This window comes from Dasypus novemcinctus, chromosome 26 (genome assembly GCF_030445035.2).
Source record: "Dasypus novemcinctus isolate mDasNov1 chromosome 26, mDasNov1.1.hap2, whole genome shotgun sequence".
Lineage (NCBI taxonomy): Eukaryota > Metazoa > Chordata > Mammalia > Cingulata > Dasypodidae > Dasypus > Dasypus novemcinctus.
This window is the reverse complement of record NC_080698.1, coordinates 2,476,504-2,498,646: the sequence shown is the minus strand read 5'-3', so window position 1 is coordinate 2,498,646 and position 22,143 is coordinate 2,476,504. Positions and strand designations below refer to the sequence as shown.

The window sequence follows — 22,143 nt, the reverse complement described above, 5'->3', positions numbered from 1 at the left end:
GTTGTTGGATGCACAATTCCATATATGACAATTAGGTCAAATTTTGCTAATCCTGTTGCATAAAAATTCTATAGTTTGTGTTACTGGCAGAGATTGAAAAAAGTCATGGCATGATTGTGGATTTGTCTAATTTTCACTTTGATTCTATCAGTTTTGTCTTATATATTTATTCTCAGGCTATAAGGTGTGTACAAATTTAGAATTGATGTATCTTTTTATAAATATTGAATGTCCCACTTTATCTCTAGTTATGATTATTGTCTTAAAGTCTACTTTATCTAATATTAGTATGGCAACACCAGCTTTCTTTGGTTACCATTTATGTACTATATATTTTTTCAGTCTTTGATCTTCTGCTGTTCTATGGCCTTCTATTTAAGGTAGGTTTCTTGTAAGCAACATATAGTTGTGCTGTATCTGTTTTATATATATCCAGTTTGAAGATTTTAGTCTTCTACTTGCATATTTGGTAAATTTACATTTATTAAAGTTATTGATATGTTTGGGTTTAAATTTACCACATTACTTTTTGCTTTCTATTTACCCTGCCTGTTCTATATTACTTTTTTCTTTCTTCTTGCCTTCTTTTGAATAACTAAGTCTTTCTGAATATTCCATCTTCCTCTTTGATTAGCTTGTGCTTTAATGGATTGTCCTCACTCTGCTGTCCAGTATGGCAACCACTAGTCACATGTGAATACATAAATTAAATAAAACTAAATAAAATTTGAAATCCAGTCCTGCAGTCATACTAGCCACATTTTCATGCTCAATAGACACTGCCGGCTAATGTATTGGACAGCACAAATGTAAAACATTTACATCATTACTGGAAGTCCTTTTGGATAGCACTGGTCCTAGAAATAACATGCTTAACTAAAGTCTAACAAAAATGAGTACTTTCAGCACTTTCCAGAAAATGCAAGGACCTTAGAACACTTTAATTCCATCTGATCCTTCTTGCCTTCTGTGCTATTGTTATCATGTATTTTAATTATGTATCTCATATATACAATATATATGTGGTTATTGTAATCATTGTAATTATTATACTACTGCCATTATATTATTGTTTTATACAATCAAATCTTTTTCCAATGTTCTTTATTCATTCCTTAGTCTCTGCATATCCTTCTGATTTAATTTGCCTTAGAACCAAAGAATATTCTTTTTTATTTTCTTTAGCATGAGTTTGCTGATGATATTCTCCAAGACTTTAACTGACAATATCTTTTTTCAGCCTAATTTTTGAAGGATATTTTCATTGAATTTAGCATTCTAAATTAGTAGTAATTTTCAGCCCTTTGAAAATACTGAATTGCCTTCTGACTTATGTTGTTTCTATTGAAAATTCAGCTGGAAATCATAACTATTGCTTCTGTGAACACATTACGAGGTCTACCCCCACCGCCATGACTTTGAAAATAAAGTATAAGCACTGTCTTGGGTCTTCAGCAGTTTTATCATCTTGTGTCTAGACCTAATTTTTAAAAAATTTATCATACTTGTATTTCCTAGTGCTCCATGATTCTGAGGCTTTATGTATATTTTTAGTTTTGGGAAACTCTCAGGCATTCTCTCTTAAGATGCTGCTTCCACCTCAATTTCTTCCTCTTTTATAACACTTGAGCTAAGTGTATAATGGACTGCTTCACTGTTTCCTATGCATCTTTGGTATTCTGAATAGGATACCTCCTTTTATCTCTCTCTGCTTTTCACAGTATGTTCTTATGATCTCTCTTCTAGTTCACTAATATGTTAATAAGCCTTTTTTAGTTTGCAATTTCCATTATTATAGCTTGAAGTTTTGGAATTATCAGTTTTAAAATAAGTTTCAGTTGTTTTCCAAAAATTTCTGTTTGCTCTTTTACTCTTTGAACATATTAATCATACTCAAAGCTTGTACCTGATAATGCCATTATCTAGAATTTCTGTGAACAATTTAAATTGTCTTTTTTCTTTGTTTTTTTTTTTTTTTGGTCAGGTCTTGTCTTCTTGTGCAATAGTATTTTTAATTGCCTGCCAGACAATATGTGTGAATAACTGTAGAGACAATTTGAAGCTCTTGGTGATGATATTGTCCTCCCAAAAGGAATTCCTTTGGGTCTTCAGCTAGACCAGGGGCATTGGCAGTCCCAGATCATCTCAATTCTGTTTGTACTTCAGATTCTTCTAAACTGGACTTCAGTCCCAGGGAGGGTTGGTCTACTTCTGGTTTCCCCTTATTCTTACTTTATGTCTCTTCAGGGTTTTCATAAGAACTGTCATGTTGGTTGGAACCTCTCCTTCTTAGCAGCACCTAAACTCCAACCTGTGTGTCAGCCTCTCAGCCACTGCTTTCAAATCAGTCATCTTTTCACATGGAGAGTGGTTCTTTGCACCAGCCACGTGTCCCTAGCCTCCCCTTAATCTCCAGGACCGTGGCCTTGCGTCTTAGTGAAAGAGTTGTTTGAAACAACTTTACCTCTTTCCCAGAAACCATCCACCATGATGCAAATCATTGTAAATGGCCATGTAACTGAACAGGTTCCCATCATGCCTGCCTCACTAGGCTCTCCATCTTTCATAGCTTAATAGTCCTACTTCATGGTGGCAATCAGAATGGCAGGAAAAAGAGTAATATATTTGTAGGTTGCTTTTCTTTTTAAGATTTATTTTATTTTTATTTCCCCACCCACTCATTGTTTGCACCTACTGTGTCTGTTCATCTTCCTTGTTTCTGTAGGAGGCACCAGGAACCAAACCAAGGACCTCCCATGTGGTTGACGGAAGCCCACTCGCTTGAGCCACATCGGCTTCCCCATAGGTTTTTAAAAAGAGGTCAAAATGCTTACCAGACAGAATTTTGTTGATTTTTCACTCTGTTACTTCAGAAATAAAATAAGTTGTAGCTCCTGTAACTTCATTGTAGGATTGGAGAGCCTCCTGGTTGTTACCTGGGCAGGCTCCTCTTCACCATGTGTCTTGTGTGTCCCTCTTCATAACTATCTGGAAGACTGCCTCTGCAAGGGCCCTTTTAAATACCTGAGATGCCCACTTGGCTTTCATAGCCTGGCTGCCGTGACTAGCCTGGGTGTTCAGCACACAGGTCTTCTGTTGGCCAGCTGGAAGCTTCCACCCTACAGAACATGAGAGGGAGGCTCTGACACAAGCTTTTCCTTCACTTCAGAAGGAATGTCCATTATTATTTGAGTTCTTTCACTCCTCACACTTCTCTCAATAGGGATCGTCTCCAGTAAAATCCCCTGTTCAGGCAAACATAATGCAGAGAAGCTGAACTATCTGCCATGTCCTCGAGGACATGTCCCAGGACTCCTCCGAGGTGAGGGGGCAGGGCTGAGAGAGCCCTGGTGGCTCCTGACCCCTCCTCCCTGACCCAGGCTTCTCTGTGTCCATGACCCTGCATTCACTCAGGCCACAAGTAGATATTCTGAGATAGAGGGGCACAGCCCCCCACCCCAGCAGAGACCTGGCCTAGTGAAGGCATGGGCAGACAGTCCAGGACCTTACATGGACAAGTACACGATATCCCACAGAAACACAGGAGGCGCGTCAGAGGAGGCTTCGCCCAGACGTGATGCCATCTGTGTAATGTAGGAGTTTGCGAGGCAGGCAGGATGGGGCGGGCATTCAAGACAGAAGGAGTGGTGTGTGCAGCTTTATGGAAGCTCGAAGAGTACATGTGCATGAGCGCCCGGACCGTGTGATCATAACTGCTGCTCGTCAGGCTTACATCATTTCATGGTGCGTTTCCAAGAACTATATTGCATCATTACTTACCAATGCTTACTCTATTCCAGGTTTTCATTGTATGAAGTAACACTGTAATAAACCTCCATATATGGACCTTCTTTCTTTGAGAATAATTCCTTACAGTAAATCACGGAAATGAAATTACTGAGTCAATGACTATTTGTTGTGACTCTTACTTGTTCTGTTGTATTACAGAAGGATTTTACTGGCTTACAATGCTACCATTTCCACCTCATTACTAGCATTGGGTATAGTCATTATTTTAACTGTCAGAAATTTAAGAGCTCCTGCTTTTCTTGCTCCTCTGTTGTGTCTGGGTTTGAGGGAAAATCTAGATCCCATTCATCTGTGTGTCCCTGGTGCCTGAACCATTGCTGGTCATTCAGTGCCTGTTCCGTACATGTTTGAATGAATGAATGAATGAATGAATGAATGAATGAATGAAAAATGTCCTTCCTTTTTACATTTGAGGTGCTGTTTTATCATCTGTTATACTCTTATATTTGATAAAGTAAAAATCAACTTCTGAGACTTCTGTCCTATTCCATTGCTCTGTATTTCTGTTCTTGAACCCTTGCTCTATAAATTCATGTTCCTTTATAATATGCTCTCATATCCTAGAGAAATTTTTACTGTTTATTGCTCTTTTAAAACTATTCTTTGCTTAGTTTTAGTATAAATTTTATAATTTTTTCTTAGTTTAATTTAAATTTTATTATTTTGTAATGTTCTGAGACAAATCTAATTTTGTCTTGACTGTGAGGGCAATTTTTTGTAGTATTTGACTTTCCAACATCAGGGTCATTTCACCCAATTTAGTTTGTTTTTTATTCATGTCAGCAAAGTTTTGAGGTTTTCTTTAAACAAGTAGCTCTTGATGCCTAAGTATTTTTATTTTTACTGTTCTTATGATTGAGATAATTTTATATTTAATTTTCAAATTATTCAGTAAAACTGATCCTTTTTTGTTATTGTAGTTTTTAAATTTGAATCTTAGCATATGTATCCATTAGTGTAACGCCACCAGGATAAAGATACTTCCATCACCCCAAAAAACTCCCTCGTTCTCTTCCTTTGTGGCCACTTCCTCCCCTTACTGCTAATCCTTCAGAATCACTGGTCCTGTTCTCCATCGTTCGTCCTTTGTAAGAATGTCATATAAATGGAGTCATTCAGCCTGTGGCCTTTGACACTGGCTTCTTCCACTAGGGCAGTTGCCACTGAGATGAACCCATGTTGTGTGCCTCGGTGCTTAGTTCCTTCCTGTTGCTGCCTAGTAGTCCATTACATGGTCGTATGACAGTCTGTCTGTCTCTTCACTGGCGAGACTTTAAGGTGTCTCCAGTTTGGGGCAATTATGAATAGAACTTCTCTAAACATTTGGGTACAGGTTTTTGTGTGAACTTAAGTCTTTACTCGAGTAAATATCCAGGAATTGGATTGTTGGGTCGTTTGGTCGGCGTGTGTTTAACTTTATAAGAATCTACCGGATTGTTTTCTAGAGTCACTGTGTTGTTTTGAATTCCCCTCAGTGATGTATGAGAGTTCTAGCTTCTGTGCACCTCAGTCAGCACTTTGAATTGTCAGTTTTTAAAAAATTTATTCTGATAGGTATGTAGTGGTTTGTCATTGTAGTTCTAATGACAAATGGTTAGCACCTTTCAATGTCTTCACTTGCCATTCTTATATCCTCTTCAGTAAAGTTTTCAAATCCTTTCTCTAGTTTTTTAATTGGGTTGTTTATTTTCTAATTGTTGAGTTTTGAGAGTTCTTTATATATTCTGGATCTAAGTTCTTTGTCAGATATGTGATTTACAAATATTTTCGGCCAATCTGTCATTTTTCTTTCCATTATCTAAAGAGAAAACTTTTTTAATTTTGATGATGTCTAGTTTATCAGTTTTCTTCTTTTCTGCGTTGTATATTTAATAGTATCTCTTAGTCCTCCTCACCTAATCCCAGGTCACAAAGATTTTATTTCCTTTGAAAAGTTTTGGGTTTTACATTTACATCAAAGAATCATTTTGAGTTACTATTTAGATAAGGTGCGTGATTGTTTTAGTTTCCTAGGCTGCTCAAGCAAACACCATGAAATGGGTTGGCTTAAACAATGGGAATTTATTAGCTTACAGTTTTGAGGCTGAAAGAAAGTCCAGTACAAGGCATTATCAAGGTGATGCTTTCTTCCCAAAGACTGTGGCGTTGGCTGCCAGTGACCCTTGGCTCCTCTGACATGTGGCAGGGCACCTGGGAGCTTCTCCCGCCCCTCTCTTCTCTTCTGGGTCCCTCCCGGTGGCTTCCTGCTTCCTGTGCCTTTCCGTGGGGCGCGTGTTTGTCTGAATTTCATTCTCTCATAAAGAATTCCAGTAACAGGATTAAGACCCATCCCAACTGAGGTGGGACACACCATAACTGAAGTCACCTCATCAAAAGGACCTATTTACAAAGGGTTACACCCACAGGATCCAATTTAAGAACGTTTTTCTGGGGTACATGCAGCTTCAAACCCCCACAGCAGTGTAGATCGGTGTTTGTTTTTTGCCTGTGGATGACGATTGTTCTAATACCATTTGTTGAAAAGACTATCCTTTCTGTACTGAATTACTGTTGTACCTTTGTCAAAAATCACTTTGCTATAGTTGTGTGGGTCTCCCTCTGGAATTTCCTCCTGTTAATCTACGTATCTATCCCTTATGAAAACCAGTGTCTTGATTGATTACCTTAGCTGATAGTAAGCCTTAAAACTGGGTAACATGACTCCTCCAACTTTCTTTTTCTTTTTCAAAAATGCTTTAGCTACTCTGTTTACTTTGCCCTTCCATATAAATTCCAGAGTTAGTCTGTCTGTATCTACAAAATATCCCGCTAGTACTTGTCTGGGAATTGCATTAAATCTATAGATCATGTAGGGGAAATTTGACAGGTTCACTATATTGAGCCTTCCATCAGTGAACACAACACCTCTCTCCAACTGTCTAAGTATAACTTTCAGCATACGCAGTCTGTGGATATGTTGTTATATTTATGCCTAACGTTGCATTTGGGGCAGTCTTTTTAAAATGTTATTGTGCTTACAATTGTGTTAATTTAGGTCTCCAGGTTGTTCGTTTCTGGTATATATAAATACAATTGATTTTTTCATGCTGATCTTGTATCCTGTGGCCCTTCTAAACTTACTTATTCTAGGAGTCCTTTTTTGTAGATTTCTTGGGATTTTTCTACACAGACAATTATATTGTCTCAATAGAAACACTTTTATTTCTTCCTTTCCTATCTATATGTCTCTCATTTCTTTTCCTTGCCTTTTTGCACTGGCTAAGGCTTCCTGTACTGTGCTGAGTAGGAAAGGTGAGGATAACCATCTTGCCTTCTTTTCCATCAAAGGGGAACTCTCTTAGTGTATCACCATTAAAAATAATGTTAGCTCTCGGTTTGTCATAGATGTACTTTTTTGATATGAGGAACTTCACTTATATTCTTTGTTTCCTATGACTTTTTAAAAATTATGAGTGGATGTTGTATTTTGTCAAATGTGTTTTCTGTATCAAAGTTGATCTGCTCATGTGGTTTTTCTTCTATAGACAGTTAATATGGTGGATTAAATGAACTGCTTTTTGAATATTGAACCAACTTTGCATTCCACAATAAAGCCAAGTTGGTCATGGTATATTTTTTCTCTTTATATACTGCTGTTTTTTATTTGCTGATATTTTGTGTCTATTTATATGGGATATATTGGTCTGTTTTTTGGGTTGAGTGTTGTTTGTTGTTCAGATACTGTCTTTGTCTAGTTTTGGTAGCAGAGTAATGCTGGCCTCACAAAATGTGTTGGAAAGTATTTTATTTTCTCAAAAAGATTGTATAGAATTTGTGTTGTTTCTTCTTTAAATGGTTAGCAAAATTTGGCATCGAAGCCCTATGAGCCTGGGAGTTTCTTTCTTGGAAGGTTTTTTAACTGCAAATTCAATTTCTTTAGTAGCTTTAGAGCTTTTCAGGTTATCTGTTTAATCTTGGGAGAGCTTTGGCAGTTTGTGGTTTTTGAGCAATTGGTTCATTTCATCTAAGTTGTTCATCCTTTTAATGTCTGCAAGGTGTATAGTGATATACTCTCAATCCTGACATTGATCATTTGTGTTTTGTCCTTTCTTCCCCCTTTTTCAGTCACGCTAGAGGTTTATCAGTTTTTATTGATCTTTTCTGAGAACTAGCTTTTGGCTTGAATTTTTTTAAAAATGTGCTTCTGTTTCCAGTTTCATTGATTTCTGCTCTTTGTTATTTCCTTCCATTTTGGGGATTGGGTTTATTTTGCTCTTAGGTTCAACTTTTTAGGAGTATTATTAGAATTATTTTTTTAGAGGTACTAGGGGCCAGGTATTGAACCCAGGATCTCATGAGGGAAGCTGGCACTCAGCAACTGAGCCATCTTTTTGAGATTATTGATTTAAGATCTTTATTCTTTCCTAATGTAAGTATTTTAATGCTATAAATTTTCTGTAAGCACTGCTTTAGCTGTACCCACAGATTTGATATGGTGTATATTAATTTTCATTACATTAAAAATATTTTCTGATTTCCCTTGGAGGTTATCTTTGAACCTTAGTTAGGAAAGTATTGTAAAATTTCAAAGTGATTGGAGATAATTCTTGTTCTCTCTGTAACTGGTTTCTAGTTTAATTCCATTATAGTCAGAGAATATACTTTATATGGTTTCAATTCTTTTAAATTTAAGATTTTTCTTTTATAATCCAGAATATGGTACGTCTTGGTGAATATCCTATAGACTTAAGAAAAAATATGTATTTTGCTGGATTCTGTGCTCTACAAATATCAGTAATATCTAGTAGTTGATGGTGTTCAGTTTTCTAATCTTGCTGATTTTTTGTGTACTAGTTTTATCTATAACTGCAAGAGGAGTTATTAAGTCTCTGACTACAATTGTGGGTACATGTAATATAATTCTTGCTATGTTAGAATTTAGTCTACCCTTTTATTATTTTATTTCTGTTCATTGCCTCGGTATTTCCTCCCTTTCCCCTTTCCTGACTTCTTAAGTTATTTGAACATTTTAATATTACATTTTAATTTACTAATTGTGTTTTTACTGTATCTCTTTGTATGTATTTATTTAACTGCTATCAGAAATACAAAATAATTTATTTAACTTTTCAGAGTCTATTGATAAACAATACTACTACAATTGGAATATAGAAACATTTCCACATTATAGGTTCCTTTACCTCCTCAACTTTATGTTCCTGTTGTCTTCTATATTCATTCTATGTACATTGAAAACCCTATCAGACTATATTAGCATTTTGCTTTCTTACTGTCAAGTGTAAAAGAATTTTGTTTATCCAGATATTTACCATTTCTGTTGCCCTTCCTTCATTCCTGATGTTTCGAGTTTCCTTCTGGCATCATTTCCTTCCTCTCTGAAGAACTTCCTTTAGCAATTCTTTCAGTACAGGTCCGCATCTTTTTGTTTTCCTTCATCTGAGAATGTTATTTTTACCTTCATTCCTGAACGGTATTTTTGCTGGATATGTAATTCTGGTCTGATAGTTCTTTTTAAATGTCACACCACTCTCTTCTGGCCTTGGTGGATTCTGACAAAAAATCCACAGTCATTCAAATCATTATTTTACCATAGGAAAATTGTTTTTGTCTGGCTGCTTTCAAGATTTCTTCTTTGTCTTTAGCAAGTTTGATTATGATGCATTTTGGTGTGAATTTCTTTGGGTTTACCTTGTTTGAGATTTGCTCTGCTTCTTGAATCTGTAGTTTTATGTCTTTTGTCATACTTGGGACAGTTCTTCTGGAATCCCCCTGACACATTTTGTTATTGTCCCACAGGTCTCTGAGGCTCTGTTAATTTTTTTCAATCTTTTTCTCTCTTATTCAGATTGGATCATTTCTACTGACCCATCTACAAGTTCACCAACTCTTTCTGTTACCCCCATCTATCAGCTCCACTCAGTGAGGTATTTTTGTTCAGTTATTATATTTTAGTTCTAAAATTTTCATTTGGTTCTTCTTTAAACCTACTTTTTTGTTGATACATTTTATTTTAATATTTGTTGCAAGAATGTTAGTGATTTTTTTTTTTTTGCACTTTATAATAGCCCCTTAAAGTCTTTGTCAGGTAACTCCCACATCTGTGTCATCTTGTTATTGTCTTCTGTTCATTGTCTTTTCTCTTGTGAGTTGAGATTTTCATGGTTGTTTGTAAGTGGAATAAGTTTAGATTTTTATCATGGACCTTTGAAATATTGCATTATAAGACTCTGGCAACTGCATTTTACAGAGAATGTCAATGTGTTTGTTTCAGGAAACAGTTGACCGAGTTGGCTCCAGGTTGCAGGTTGGAAGGTTGTGGTTTCAGCGTCAACTCCGTGTCGTAGCCTTTGTGCTGCTATTTGGGTCTCTCTCATGAGCATCACCTAGGGGCCAGGGACCTCAGCTCTTCATGCCTGTGGTGTGCTATTACGATCAGTTCCATGTGTGCACAGGTGGGGTGAGCCTGCGGGCATGTAAACACGTCATTCTGGGCTCTTCCCTAGCCACTATCTCCCAGTACTTTCTAGATTCCCGGGTTTCTGGCCAGGACTGCATACTTCCACGGTTGTGCCACGTCCAGGCCAAAGTCTGGAAGAGCAGAGGCAGAGAAGAGAGTTTGGACTGCAGGTGCCTCTTGCTGCCACCTTGCTACCACTCCGCATCACGGCCACCATGGAATTGCCTGCAGTCTAGGGTACGGGAGAACAGAAAAAAGGAGAGAAAAACTTCTGGCGGGTTTCCTCTATTTGAGCTTTTGGAAGTTCCTTTTCCCACTTTTTGAACCAGTCTCCTCCAAGAACTCTCTCTCTGCCCTACCATGCTCAATTCTGGGTTTTGGATTTTGTTGAGTGTAGCCTGGGCCATACCTTCAGGGGAAAAAGTGGTGAACTCACCATTGGTTTAATGGTGTTTTGAATTTGGTGTCCTTCTCCCATCCTCCTGTTTCTGTATACTCTTCAGTGTTCTCAAAGAGCTATGTTGGGGAAGCAGATGTGGCTCAGGCAACTAGGCTCCTGCCTACCACACAAAAGGTCGCTAGTTTGGATCCCAGTACCTCCAAAAGAAGACAGCTAGCTGGCGCGATGGGCATGCATGGCAAGCTGAGACAAGAGACACAAGAAGAAAAAACATAATGAGAGACATAACAAAGCAAGGAGCAGAGGTTCCCAGTGCCTCTTAAAGAAGACAGTGAGCTGACTTGACAGGCAGGCGTGGCAAGATGATGCAACAAGAGATGTGGGGAGGGAAAAAACATAATAAGAGACACAACAAAGCAGGGAGCAGAGGTGGCTCAAGTGATTATGCACCTCCCTCCCACATCAGAGAAGTCCTGGGTTTGGCTCCTGGTGCCTCTAAAAGAAACAAGGAAGATGAAGAGACACTGCAAGTGAAAAACAACCAGTGGGGAAGAATAAATAAATTGAATAAATCTTAAAAGGAAAAGAGCTATGTTGGAAGTAGATGTCACTCAAGTATTTGAGCTCCCACCTCCCACGTGGGAGGCCCCAGGTTTGGTTCTGGTGCCTCTTGAAAAAAAAACAACAACAATAAGCAAAAACAAATAAAAAACCAACTGAGAGAAGCCAATGCTGCACTGGCTTCCCACATTTGAGGTCGCAGGTTTAGCTCCAGGGCTCTGGTATCTCAAAGAACAAAAACAAAACAAAAAAAACTGTTGTGTATCTGTCCAGGTCTTATCCTTGCCTTCAGAGGCAGAGAAAGGGCTGCATGCCTGTACTCTGTTTTACCCAGAACTGGAACCTCTAAATAAACTCATTAAAATTTTTATTTTCTAACTAACTAATGTTTATAAACAGGACAACACTTGATGTTGTTAGTAAGAGTTCCATTAAGTGGTCAAATTTCATGGTTTTCGGTTTGTTCTTTCAGCTTTGTTTATGCCACCATAACATCAGCTGCACATAATTCTATTTTTGTCTCATCTTTTCATCATATAATTCTCACTGTACTTTTCTATTCATACCTTCTAACCAGCCTTGTGGGTGACTGTAGTCTGGTCATTTCAACTTGGTAATTTCCTTGGCATACAGCTTCCACTCACAGCCCACACCAGGGCAGGGCGGGGCAGCGAGTGTGGATGCAGCCTGACTACATGCGATACAGCTCTGAGAACAGTCAGGTGGGAATGCTCATTGAAGACCCCTGATTGGGAGTCCACCCTCAGTATGGCTTTGTGCTTACTTCAGAAGTAATCGACACTTCCAAAATGCAGACTTTTGAACTCATCAAGTTGGGTCTAATTTCAGAACAAATTTACATGTCACTCTATAAAGCAAATCTCTACAGAAACCATACCTGAAGCAGTTGAGCTGGCATCTGGTCCACTCAGGAAGTGGAATAGGATATCATGTAACACAGAGTCCACGCTAAGGTCTCTTTACCCTGGGACCTTCCTGTGAGTGATTGGTTAAGAAATGTTCAGCCTCTTCTTAAGAGCTAGGGAAGTGATAATCTAGCCTTGGTTGCTATGATGAAGTAGAAAGACAATGCTTGAGCAGCGGAGTCAACCCAGACCAGCCTGATTCCTCACCGTGGGGATAGGGTCAGGCTGCATGCGTGCTGGCCACTTAACCCCACTGAGCCTTGGATGCTTCATCTATGAAATATGTTACTTGTCTTGCAAGGTGTTTTAGTCAGCCAAAGGGATGCTGATGCAAGTACCAGAACTCTGTTGGCTTTTATAAAGGGTATTTTTTTTGGGGGTAGAAGCTTACAGTCACAAAGCCGTAAAGAGTCCAACTCTTCCTCACCCAAAGTCATTGGCCATGTGTTGAAGCAAGATGGTGGGCGATGTCAGTGGGGGTTCAGCCTTTGCTCTTCTGATCTCAGCTGTAGGCTGGCGTAGGGCTTCTCTCTCTCCCTGAGGCTTGCTCGTTTCTTTCTGTACTCAGCTACTCTTTTCACTTCACAAGGTCAGCCAAAGACTATCAGGCTCATCTGTCTTTCTGGGGCTTCTGCCGTGTCTTTTGAGGTATTTATTTCTCCGTGTTCTTCTCTGTGTGTCTACTTCCATGTGAGAGTATATTTTATCAGCCCACCAAGGGGGCTGGGATGCAATGCTGGGTAGCACTCTAATGACATAGTTGAATCAAAGCCCTAATCTTAACATAATTTAGTCCAATGCCTTAGCTAAATCTAATAAAAGTAAAGGATTATCACACCCAGAGGAACAGACCAGTTTACAAACATACTATATTTTTTGGAATTCATAAACAATATCAAACTGCTAAACAAGGTCAGACTGTTAAAAATAAATGAGACTTCTAAGAAGATGGAGGATTAGAGAGACACAGGATTCACTGCTCTCCCAGAAAAATACCTAGAGGACAGGGAAAATGGCCTAGGAAAAAAGATGTTTTCAGTTAGGGCATCAGGGGAGGCTTGAACACCGCCCAGAAGAGAGAGGGGCACAGGAGAAGAATCTCAACAGGAAAACTGTGAGTAGAAGCTGCAGCTGCGTCAGCCAGTGCCCTTACCCCCACCCCCAGAGCAGACAGGTTTGAATTCTCTGGCCCCTGACCAGCTGCTATGGACAGAGGGGGCCACAGGTGTCCACCTCCCCAGGAAAGGGGGGAGAGACAAACAGCCAATGGCTGACTTCACTTTTGACCCACATATTTGGTCTGCTGTGTCCCATGAGCCCTTCCAGGCTGTGAGGGGCTGCACCATTGTTTGCCTTGGGAAGCAGCTTGGGACTAAAGAGATCCAGAACTAAAGAGATCCAGGACTAAAGAGATCTCAGTCTCCCTCTCTGCTGACAGGGACTGTTGTTGAGGACACAGAGGGGAGTGGGGTCTTTTCCTATATAGGCAAAGGGAGGGGGCTGCTGGCAAAGGCTGAAGAACAGCTTCAGAGAAAGTTTGATTGCAAAGTTCTGAAGATCACCCGGGCAGGATCCTCCATGGCATTCTTGCAGTGGGGTTGCAGGAACACACTCCCACCAGGCTTTGAACTGAGAGGGCTGCCAAAGAGTACCATCTGCTGACCAAGGAAGTGCACATGAGGAAATTCAAAGTAAACAATAATGAGTAAGAGAGCCTTTTTTGGGCCTTTACAATCTCCCCAGGACCCTTGGAAGTGGGTCTGAAACTCATTACTGGGTCCCTGGTCCAGATTTGAGCAACTTAACAGGGATAATCCTAAAGAGCTAGAAGAGGTTGAACCAAGAATCGAAAAATGGAAGTAACCATGGCCTCCCATGACTAAATTCCTCCACAAGAGAGAGAAACTCACCATCATAATCATGTGCCTAGACAGCAGCAAAATATCATAAGCCATACTAAGAAATGGCCCAAGCAAAGGAATGTATCAAAGTTTTCCAGATGAGACACATAATTTGAGATGCCTAATCAATGAGGTTCATAGAAATCTCCTAAATCAAACCAGTGAGTTGACAGACAACATGGCTAAAGAGATAAAGAACATTAAGATGACACTGGGCAAGCATAAAGAAGAATTAAAAAATCTGACTAGAAAAATAACAGAGCTTACAGGAATGAAAAAAACAATAGGTTAATCAAAAACACGTTAGAGGGAAGCAGATTTGGCTCAATTGATAGAGTGTCTGCCTAACACATGGGAAGTCCAAGGTTCAAACCCAGGGCTTCCTGACCCGTGTGATGAGCTGGCCCATGTGCAGTGCTGATGCACACAAGGAATGCCCTGCCACACAGGGTTGTCCCCCTGCATAGGGGAGCCCCATGCATAAGGAGTGTGCCCCGTTAGGAGAGCTGCCTAGTGCGAAAAAAGCGCAGCCTGCCCAGGAGTGGCACCACATACATGGAGAGCTGACATGGCAAGATGACGCAACAAAAAAGAGACACAGATTCCTGGTTTCACTGGCAAGAGTACAAGCGGACACAGAAGAACACACAGCGAATGGACACAAAGCAGACAACTGGCAAGGGGGAAGGGAGAGAAAGAAATAAAAAATTAAAAAATAAAAACACATTAGAGGAGTCAGCCAACATGGCTCAGTGTTTGAGTGCTGGCTTCCCACATATGAAGTCCCAGGTTCGATCACTGGTCCCAGTACATTTTAAAAACAGACAAGCAAATGTACAACAGCAGACTCAAAATGATAGTAGAAAGAATAAATGATACAGAAGACAGAACAGCTGAAATTGAAGAGAGAGAACAAGAGGGACAATGGAAAAAATTGAGCAGGGCTAAGGAAATCGAACGATAACACAAAGTACAACAACATGTATGTTGTGGGAATTCCAGAAAGAGAGGAGAAGGGAAAAGGGGCAGGAAGAGTATTTGATGAAATAATGGCTGAAAACTTTGCAACTGTTATGACAGAAATGAATTCACATGTCCAAGAAGCACAGCAAATCCTGATCAGAATAAATCCAAATAGACCTGCTCCAAGACACATACTACTCAGAATGTCGAATGACAAAGACAAAGAGAACATTCTGAGGGCAGCAGGGGAGAAACAAAGCATCACATATAAGGGATGCCCAGGAAGACCTAGTGCAGATTTCTCATCAGAAACCATGGAAGCGAGAAGATAATGGTGTGACATAGTTAGGATACTGAAAGAGAAAAATTATCTGCTGAGAATATTCTATCCAGCAAAATTGTCCTTCAAATATGAAGCTGAGTTTAAAATATTCACAAATAAACAGAAACTAAGAGAATTTGTAAAAAAAGAATCTGGTTTTGTAGGAAGTATAAAGGGAGCCTTACAGCCCAAAAGAAAGAGGAGACAGAGCTTGGAGGAGAGTGTCAAAGGGAAGACTATCAGAAAGGATAGTCAAAAGAGTGAAAAGATAAACAAAAATAAGATATGACATGAAATCCAAAGAATAAAATGGTGAATAATTAATGCATTTTATAGTAATATCATTAAATGTGAATGGGTTAACTCCCCAATCAAAACATACAGACTGAGAGTGGATAAAAAAACATGAGTCATCCATAGCCATCCATAGCCATCCATATGATGTCTACAAGAGACTCACCTTAGATCCAGGAGTTCAAATCAGCTGAAAGTGAAAGGTTGGGAAAAAGTACGTCAAGCAAACAGTAACCAAAAAAGAGCCGAGGTAGCTATATTAATATCAGACAAAACAGACTTTAAATACAAAAAAAATTTAAGAGATGCAGAAGGCCATTATATAATAATAAAAGGGACAATCTACCAGTAAGAAATAAGTCATAAATATCTACACATCTTGCCCCAAAATACATGAGACAGACTCTGGCAAAACTGGAGGGAGAAATGGACATCTCTACAATAACAGTTGGAGACTTGGACACATCACTCACATTATTAGATAAAACAACTAGACAGAAGATCAACAAGGAAATAGAGAACCTGAACATCTGATGAATGAGCTAGACATAACAGACATACACAGAACATTACATCCCAGATCAGTGGGTTATACATTCTTCTAAAGTGCTCTGGTTATACAGGATAGACCACATGTTGGGTCACAAAACGGGTCTAATAAATATAAAAAGATTGAAATTATACAAAGCACTTTCTCTTAAATTGGAATAAGGCTGGAAATCAATAATAAGAAAGGGGAAATTTCACAAATGTGTGGCGGCTAAACAACACACTCCTAAGCAATCGGTGGGTCAAAGAAGAAATTGTAATAGAAATTAGTAAATATCTCAAGGCAAATGAAAATGAGAACACAACTTATCTAAACTTAGGGGATATAGCAAAGGTAGTCCAAGTGGGAAATTTATAGTCCTAAATGCCTTTATTAAAACAAGAATAAAAAGCTAAAATCAAAGACCTAACTGAACACCTGGAAGAACTAGAAAAAGAACAGCAAGCCAATCCCAGAACAAGGAGAATGAAAGAAATATAATAAAGACTAGAGCAGAAATAAATGAAATTGAGTAAAAAAAAAAAAAGAGAAAATCAACAAAACCAAAAGCTGGTTCTTTGCAACCTCCTAGCTTGACTAATAAAGGAAAAAAAGATATGCAAATAAATAAAATTAGAAATGAATGAGGGGATGTTATGACCCCACAGAAATATAAAGGATCATATGAGGATATTATGAAAAACTATATGCCAACAAATTAACAAATTCAACCTAGATGAAATGGACAAATTCCTAGAAATGCACAACCTACACTGACTCTTCAAGAAATACAAGAACTTACCAAGCCTGTCACATTTAAAGAGATTTAATCAGTCATCAAAAATCTCCCAACAAAAGTCCAGGGCCAGATGGCTTTACAGGTGGACTCTACCAAGAATTTCAAGAATTAGCACCAATTCTATTTAAATGCTTCCAAAAAATTGAAGAGGAGGGAAAATTACCCAACACATTTTATGAAGCAAACATCACCCTTATACCAAAGCCAGATGAAGATACTACAAGTAACTTAAAGACCAATCTTTCTAAGGCTAAAGAAAGAAACATTGATCAGTGGAATAGAACTGAGAGTCCAGAAATAGACCCTCATCATCTCTACAGCCAACTGTACTTGACAAACCTACCAAGTCCACATTACTGGGACAAAACAGTCTCTTCAAGAAATGGTGCTGGGAGAACTGGATATCAATAACCAAAAGAATGAAAGAGGACCGATATCTCACTCCCTATAAAAGAATCAACCCAAGATGGATTAAAGACCTAAATATAAAAGCAACAACCATAAAACTGATAGAAGAAAATGTAAGGAAACATCATCAAAATCTTGTGGTAGGCAATGGTTTCTGGGACCTTATACCTAAAACACAAGTAAAAGGAAAAATTAGATTTAGGCCCTCCTCAAAGGACTTTGCCAAAAGGGCAGCGAACTCAGTGGGAGAATTATTTGGAAAACACATATCCAATAAAGGTTTAATACATAATAGATAAAGAGATGCTACAACTCAACAATAAAAAAGAGAAATGACCCAATTAAAAAATGAGCAAAAGACATTTGTCTAAAGAAGAAATAGCAATGGCAAAGAAGCACATGAAAACATGTTCAACATCACTAGCAATTAGGGAAATGCACATCAAAGCTACAATGAGATGTCATTTCACACCTATTAGAATGACCACTATTAAAAAGACATAGGAATGCAAGTGTTGGAGAGGATGTGGAGAGATAGGAACGCTTATTCACTTTTAGTGGGAATGTAGAATGGTATAGCCACTGTGGAAGACTGTTTGGCAGTTTCTAAAGACGTTGAATATAGATCTGCCATGTCAGCCTGCAATGCCACTACTGGGCATATACCCAGAAGAACTGAGAGCAGTGACTCAAATAGACATCTGCACACCAATGTTCATAGTGGTGTTATTCAGATTGCCAAAAGTTGGAAACAACCCTGGTGTCCATCAACTAATGAATGGATAAACAGACTATGGTGGATATACACGATGGAATACTATACAACTAGAAGAAGAAATGAAGTTGTGAATCATATGACAATATGGATGAACCTGGAGGACATTATGTTGAGTGAAGCAAGCCGGACACAAAGACAAATACTGTAGGATTGCACTATTATGAACTAAATATAATGAGCAAACTCATGGAGTTAATAACTAGAATATTGGTCACCAGAAAATAGAATGAGATTAGAAAATGAAAAGTTGAGGGTTAACCTGTGCAGAATTGGCAAAGGTTGTTTGTAAATCTTTGGAAATGAATAGAGATGGTGAAAGCACATCATAGTGCTTGTAACTAGCTGTACTAATATATGGGTATGACAGTGGTTGAAAGGGCAAGTCTAAGGCCATGTACATGACTAGAAGGAAAGCTAAAACCTGTAACATGGGACTGTACGACATAATGAAACCTCATGTGAAATATGAATTTGGGTAATATTGCATATATAAAGACTTTTTCTTTGAAACTGAGCAAATGTACATTAATGTTATAAGATGTTAATATCAGGCAAAAGTATACACAAAGCAAAATAAGGTTAGTAGTATTTAGCAGTACGTTAATAATCCTCCATTAAGGGGGAAAAAAGGAAATATACAAAATGAAAGAAACTAAAGAGGTACTACCTATTGTTTGATTTCCATCTGTCCTCGCAGGGGACAGGCTTGCTTTCCAGAGTGGAGGACTCGGAGCTGGCTGAGCACCTCCTGCTCCTCTCCCATTCCTCCTGGGGCACCCACCCACTCTGGAGGTCAGGGCCCTCCTCCCAGGTTCTCCAGCTCGCCAGGCAGAGGGCAGGCCTTCTCTCCACCTGTGTGTGAGCCCAGGAGACAGGGACAGGGAGAGGTCCAGTGTGATGCTAGGAGTGTTGAGTAGGAATTGGCTCATGCAACTACGGGGAGGGGCAAGTCCAACTGCCGCAGTCTGGCCGCAAGCTGGGACCTCGGATGAAGGTTTTCAGTGAATTCCCTAGGAGAAGTTGGCTGAGGTGGAGCTGGGAATGCCCCTTGTCTTCCCGTTCCCTGGTTCCCTGGACGTTCAGCTTCCTGCTTCCTGTGACTTGCTGTCTGAATTTCACTCCACTGATAAAGGACTCCAGGGTCAGGATTCAGCCCCTCCTGCTGGAGCGGGCCACACCATAACTGAAGCAGCCTGGGCAAAAGGCCCTACTTACAAAGGGATGGATTAGGTTTAGAGCATGTGTTTTTCTTTTTTTTAAAGAAGCTTTAGATTATGTAAATGTTACATTAAAAAAATAGGGGATTCCCTCTCCCATACTTTCCCACACTTTCCCACATTAACATCCTTAATTAGTGTGGTGCATTTTTCACACTTGAACACATATCGAAGCATTGCTACTAACCACGGTCTATAGTTTATAGTTTATATTTTATTCCACACAACTTTATAGGTTATGACAAAACGAATAATGGCCTGTATCCATCATTGCAGTGTCATTCAGGGCAATGCCAATGTCCCAAAAATGTCCCCATATTACATTTTTCCCTTCTCCCTCCCCTGAGAACCTCTGATGGCCACTGCCTTTATATCAATGATAGAAGTTCTTCCATTGCTGGAATAATAGTAAGTCTATAATAAATTAATTATATCTACTGTAGTCATTGTTCCTTCTCCAATCTTGAGGACTTGGGGATGGTGATGCCCACTCTGCTTCTGACTGAGAGGGGGCCTAGAGCCCATAAGGCATTTGGATGGAACTGTCTTGTCTGCAGTTGCAGACACTCTCTGTTTCTTGGGATGGATGTTGTCCATCATCATCTCCTTGTTTGTTGTACTGGGTGAGTCCAATGACCTAGAGAGTGGTGTTGCAACTCTGCTGAGATTAAAGGCTCAACTGGCACATGAACAAGCCAAAGATTTATCAAGTATAGTGCTAATTATAGGTTCAAATAAAAGGGGCAGAAGAGCCATGTATAGAGAACCTATAAATGAGTCTAGCTCTATTACGCTGGGGAGCATAAGTTCCTGAGTAAGGTCCACTGACAGGGTGCTGAATTCCTCAGCTTGTCTGCCCTGCTTATAATAGTGTTTAGATGTCTCTGGAGCCCTCAGGAGCCCTGCTGTTTGGGGCACTATTTACTGTGGCAGTCACTGAGATACTGCTGAGACATGCGCAAGTGTAACCTCTGGAATGACCTCCTGACTCACTTTGAAATCTCTGAGTCATAAAACCTCATTTGTATGGAAGTGGATTTGGCCCAATGGTTAGGGCATCCGCCTACCACATGGGAGGTCCAAGGTTCAAACCCAGGGCCTCCTGACCCATGTGATGAGCTGGGCCACGTGCAGTGCTGATGCGCAGAAGGAGTGTCGTGCCACACAGGGGTGTCCCCTGCATAGGGGAGCCCCATGTGCAAGGAGTGCGTCCCATAAGGAGAGCCACCCAATGTGAAAAAAGTGCAGCCTGCTCAGGAATGGTGCCGCACACACACAGAGCTGACGCAGCAAGATGACAACAAAAAGAGACACAGATTCTGGGTGCTGCTGACAAGAAAACAAGTGGACACAGAATACAGTGCATGGACACAGAGAACAGACAACTCAGGGGAAGGGGAGAGAAATAAATAAAAATAAATAAATCTTTAAAAAAACAAAACTCATTTACATTTAATATTTCCCCCTTTTGGTCGAGGTCATTTTCCAAATGCATTGCTAGTTGGTGCTTGGTAGTGATCCCTTGGGGCCAGGGAGGTTCATCCCCGGGAGTCATGTCCCACACCAGGGGGAAGGTGATATATTTATATACTGAATTTGTCTTAGAGAAAGGTCACATTTGAGCAAGATGGAGGCTCTCAGGAGGTAACTCTTAGGCAAAGTATAATACTAGGCTAACTTAAAATTTCACAAGAAAAGAATACATTTTTGTGGGGTTCATATGACTTCAAACCACCATAACATGTAAGAGATAGTGTTGGGTTGAGAACCACAAGGTCACAGGTTTCTAGTCATAGCCTGGCCCTCAGAGATCCTGTAACTGTAAAGTGGGGTTCTGGAATACAGACTTCCCAAAAGGACCCCTACAAGTCCCCTCCACCCTGACTGGCCCACCTCCAGGCCCGGTGGACTCCCTCGTGCCCACCCTCAGTGGTCTCAGTTCTGCACCTCTATCCCCATAGTCCTCAGTGCCTCATGGGGTGCACAGGGGCTTGCATACCTGCTCAGGAACTGTGTGGGTCTAAAACTCTGGGCACCCCCTCCATGGGTGGCTGCTGACTGCTTTTCTCTCCCACCCTTGTAGATCACCTCCAACGAGAAGCACCTGGAGAGCCTCAAGACTGCAGGTGGTCTCCTTGGAGCCCTGGAGCAGCTGGTCCTAGCTGGGGGGTAAGTGGGCTGAGCAGGGCAGGGCTCAGCCCGCAGGGATGGACAGACAGACACCCTCACCCCTTCCCCTCTCCTCTCCCCCTCCCCATCCCACACTGGGACCACCACCTGCCAGCCTCTCACTGCCCACCCAGTGCTGCAGCCCCGCTTGCACCTTCCTTTTCTGCAGCCCCTGCCCAGGGTGGCAGCTCCTATGTCTGTCCAGCCAGGGGTGGCCAGGGGTGGCCAGGAGTGGCCAGTCACTGCTTTTATGTGACACATGATGGCTTGGCCACGTGCGTCCTTCCCTCTTGGCCTGCAACTGAGGCTGTTTCCAGCCCTGGGGGGGTGGGGGGGGTGGGGGGGGTGCGGGTGGGGGTGGCGTGTCCGCGGCCCGCCTGTCGGGTCTGAACCTCTGTCGGCTGCAGGGGGAGCCAGGCCGGCCTGGGGGCTTGGGGGGCGCTGCCCCTGCGCCCGCCCCGCTCCAGCCGCGCTCTCTCCCGCAGCTCGCCGGCCGACGGCGCGGTGGCCTCGCTGGCCCTGGACATCCTGCGGGCGGCCGGGCGCTAGGCGGGGGCGACGCCCGCCCGTGGACGCGGCTCTGGACCAATAAAGTCGGGGGCTCCGGAA

At 40.7% G+C, this 22,143-nt stretch overlaps 1 protein-coding gene across 6 annotated transcripts in view; it reads left to right on the top strand.

The window, feature by feature from the left end:
• The window catches only part of ULK4 (unc-51 like kinase 4), a 659,217-nt gene extending 637,074 nt beyond the window's left edge, over window positions 1-22,143 (top strand). For 5 of the 6 annotated variants that reach the window (XM_058288214.2, XM_058288209.2, XM_058288208.2 and 2 more), the window contains 2 exons: window positions 21,449-21,534; window positions 22,020-22,143. In XM_058288214.2, coding sequence (XP_058144197.1) covers window positions 21,449-21,534; window positions 22,020-22,083 — 150 coding nt within the window. In that variant the 3' untranslated portion in view covers window positions 22,084-22,143. Of the gene's footprint in view, window positions 1-9,655; window positions 9,735-21,448; window positions 21,535-22,019 lie in introns of those variants that run through there. The other variant, XM_071211993.1, reaches the window with a different exon arrangement.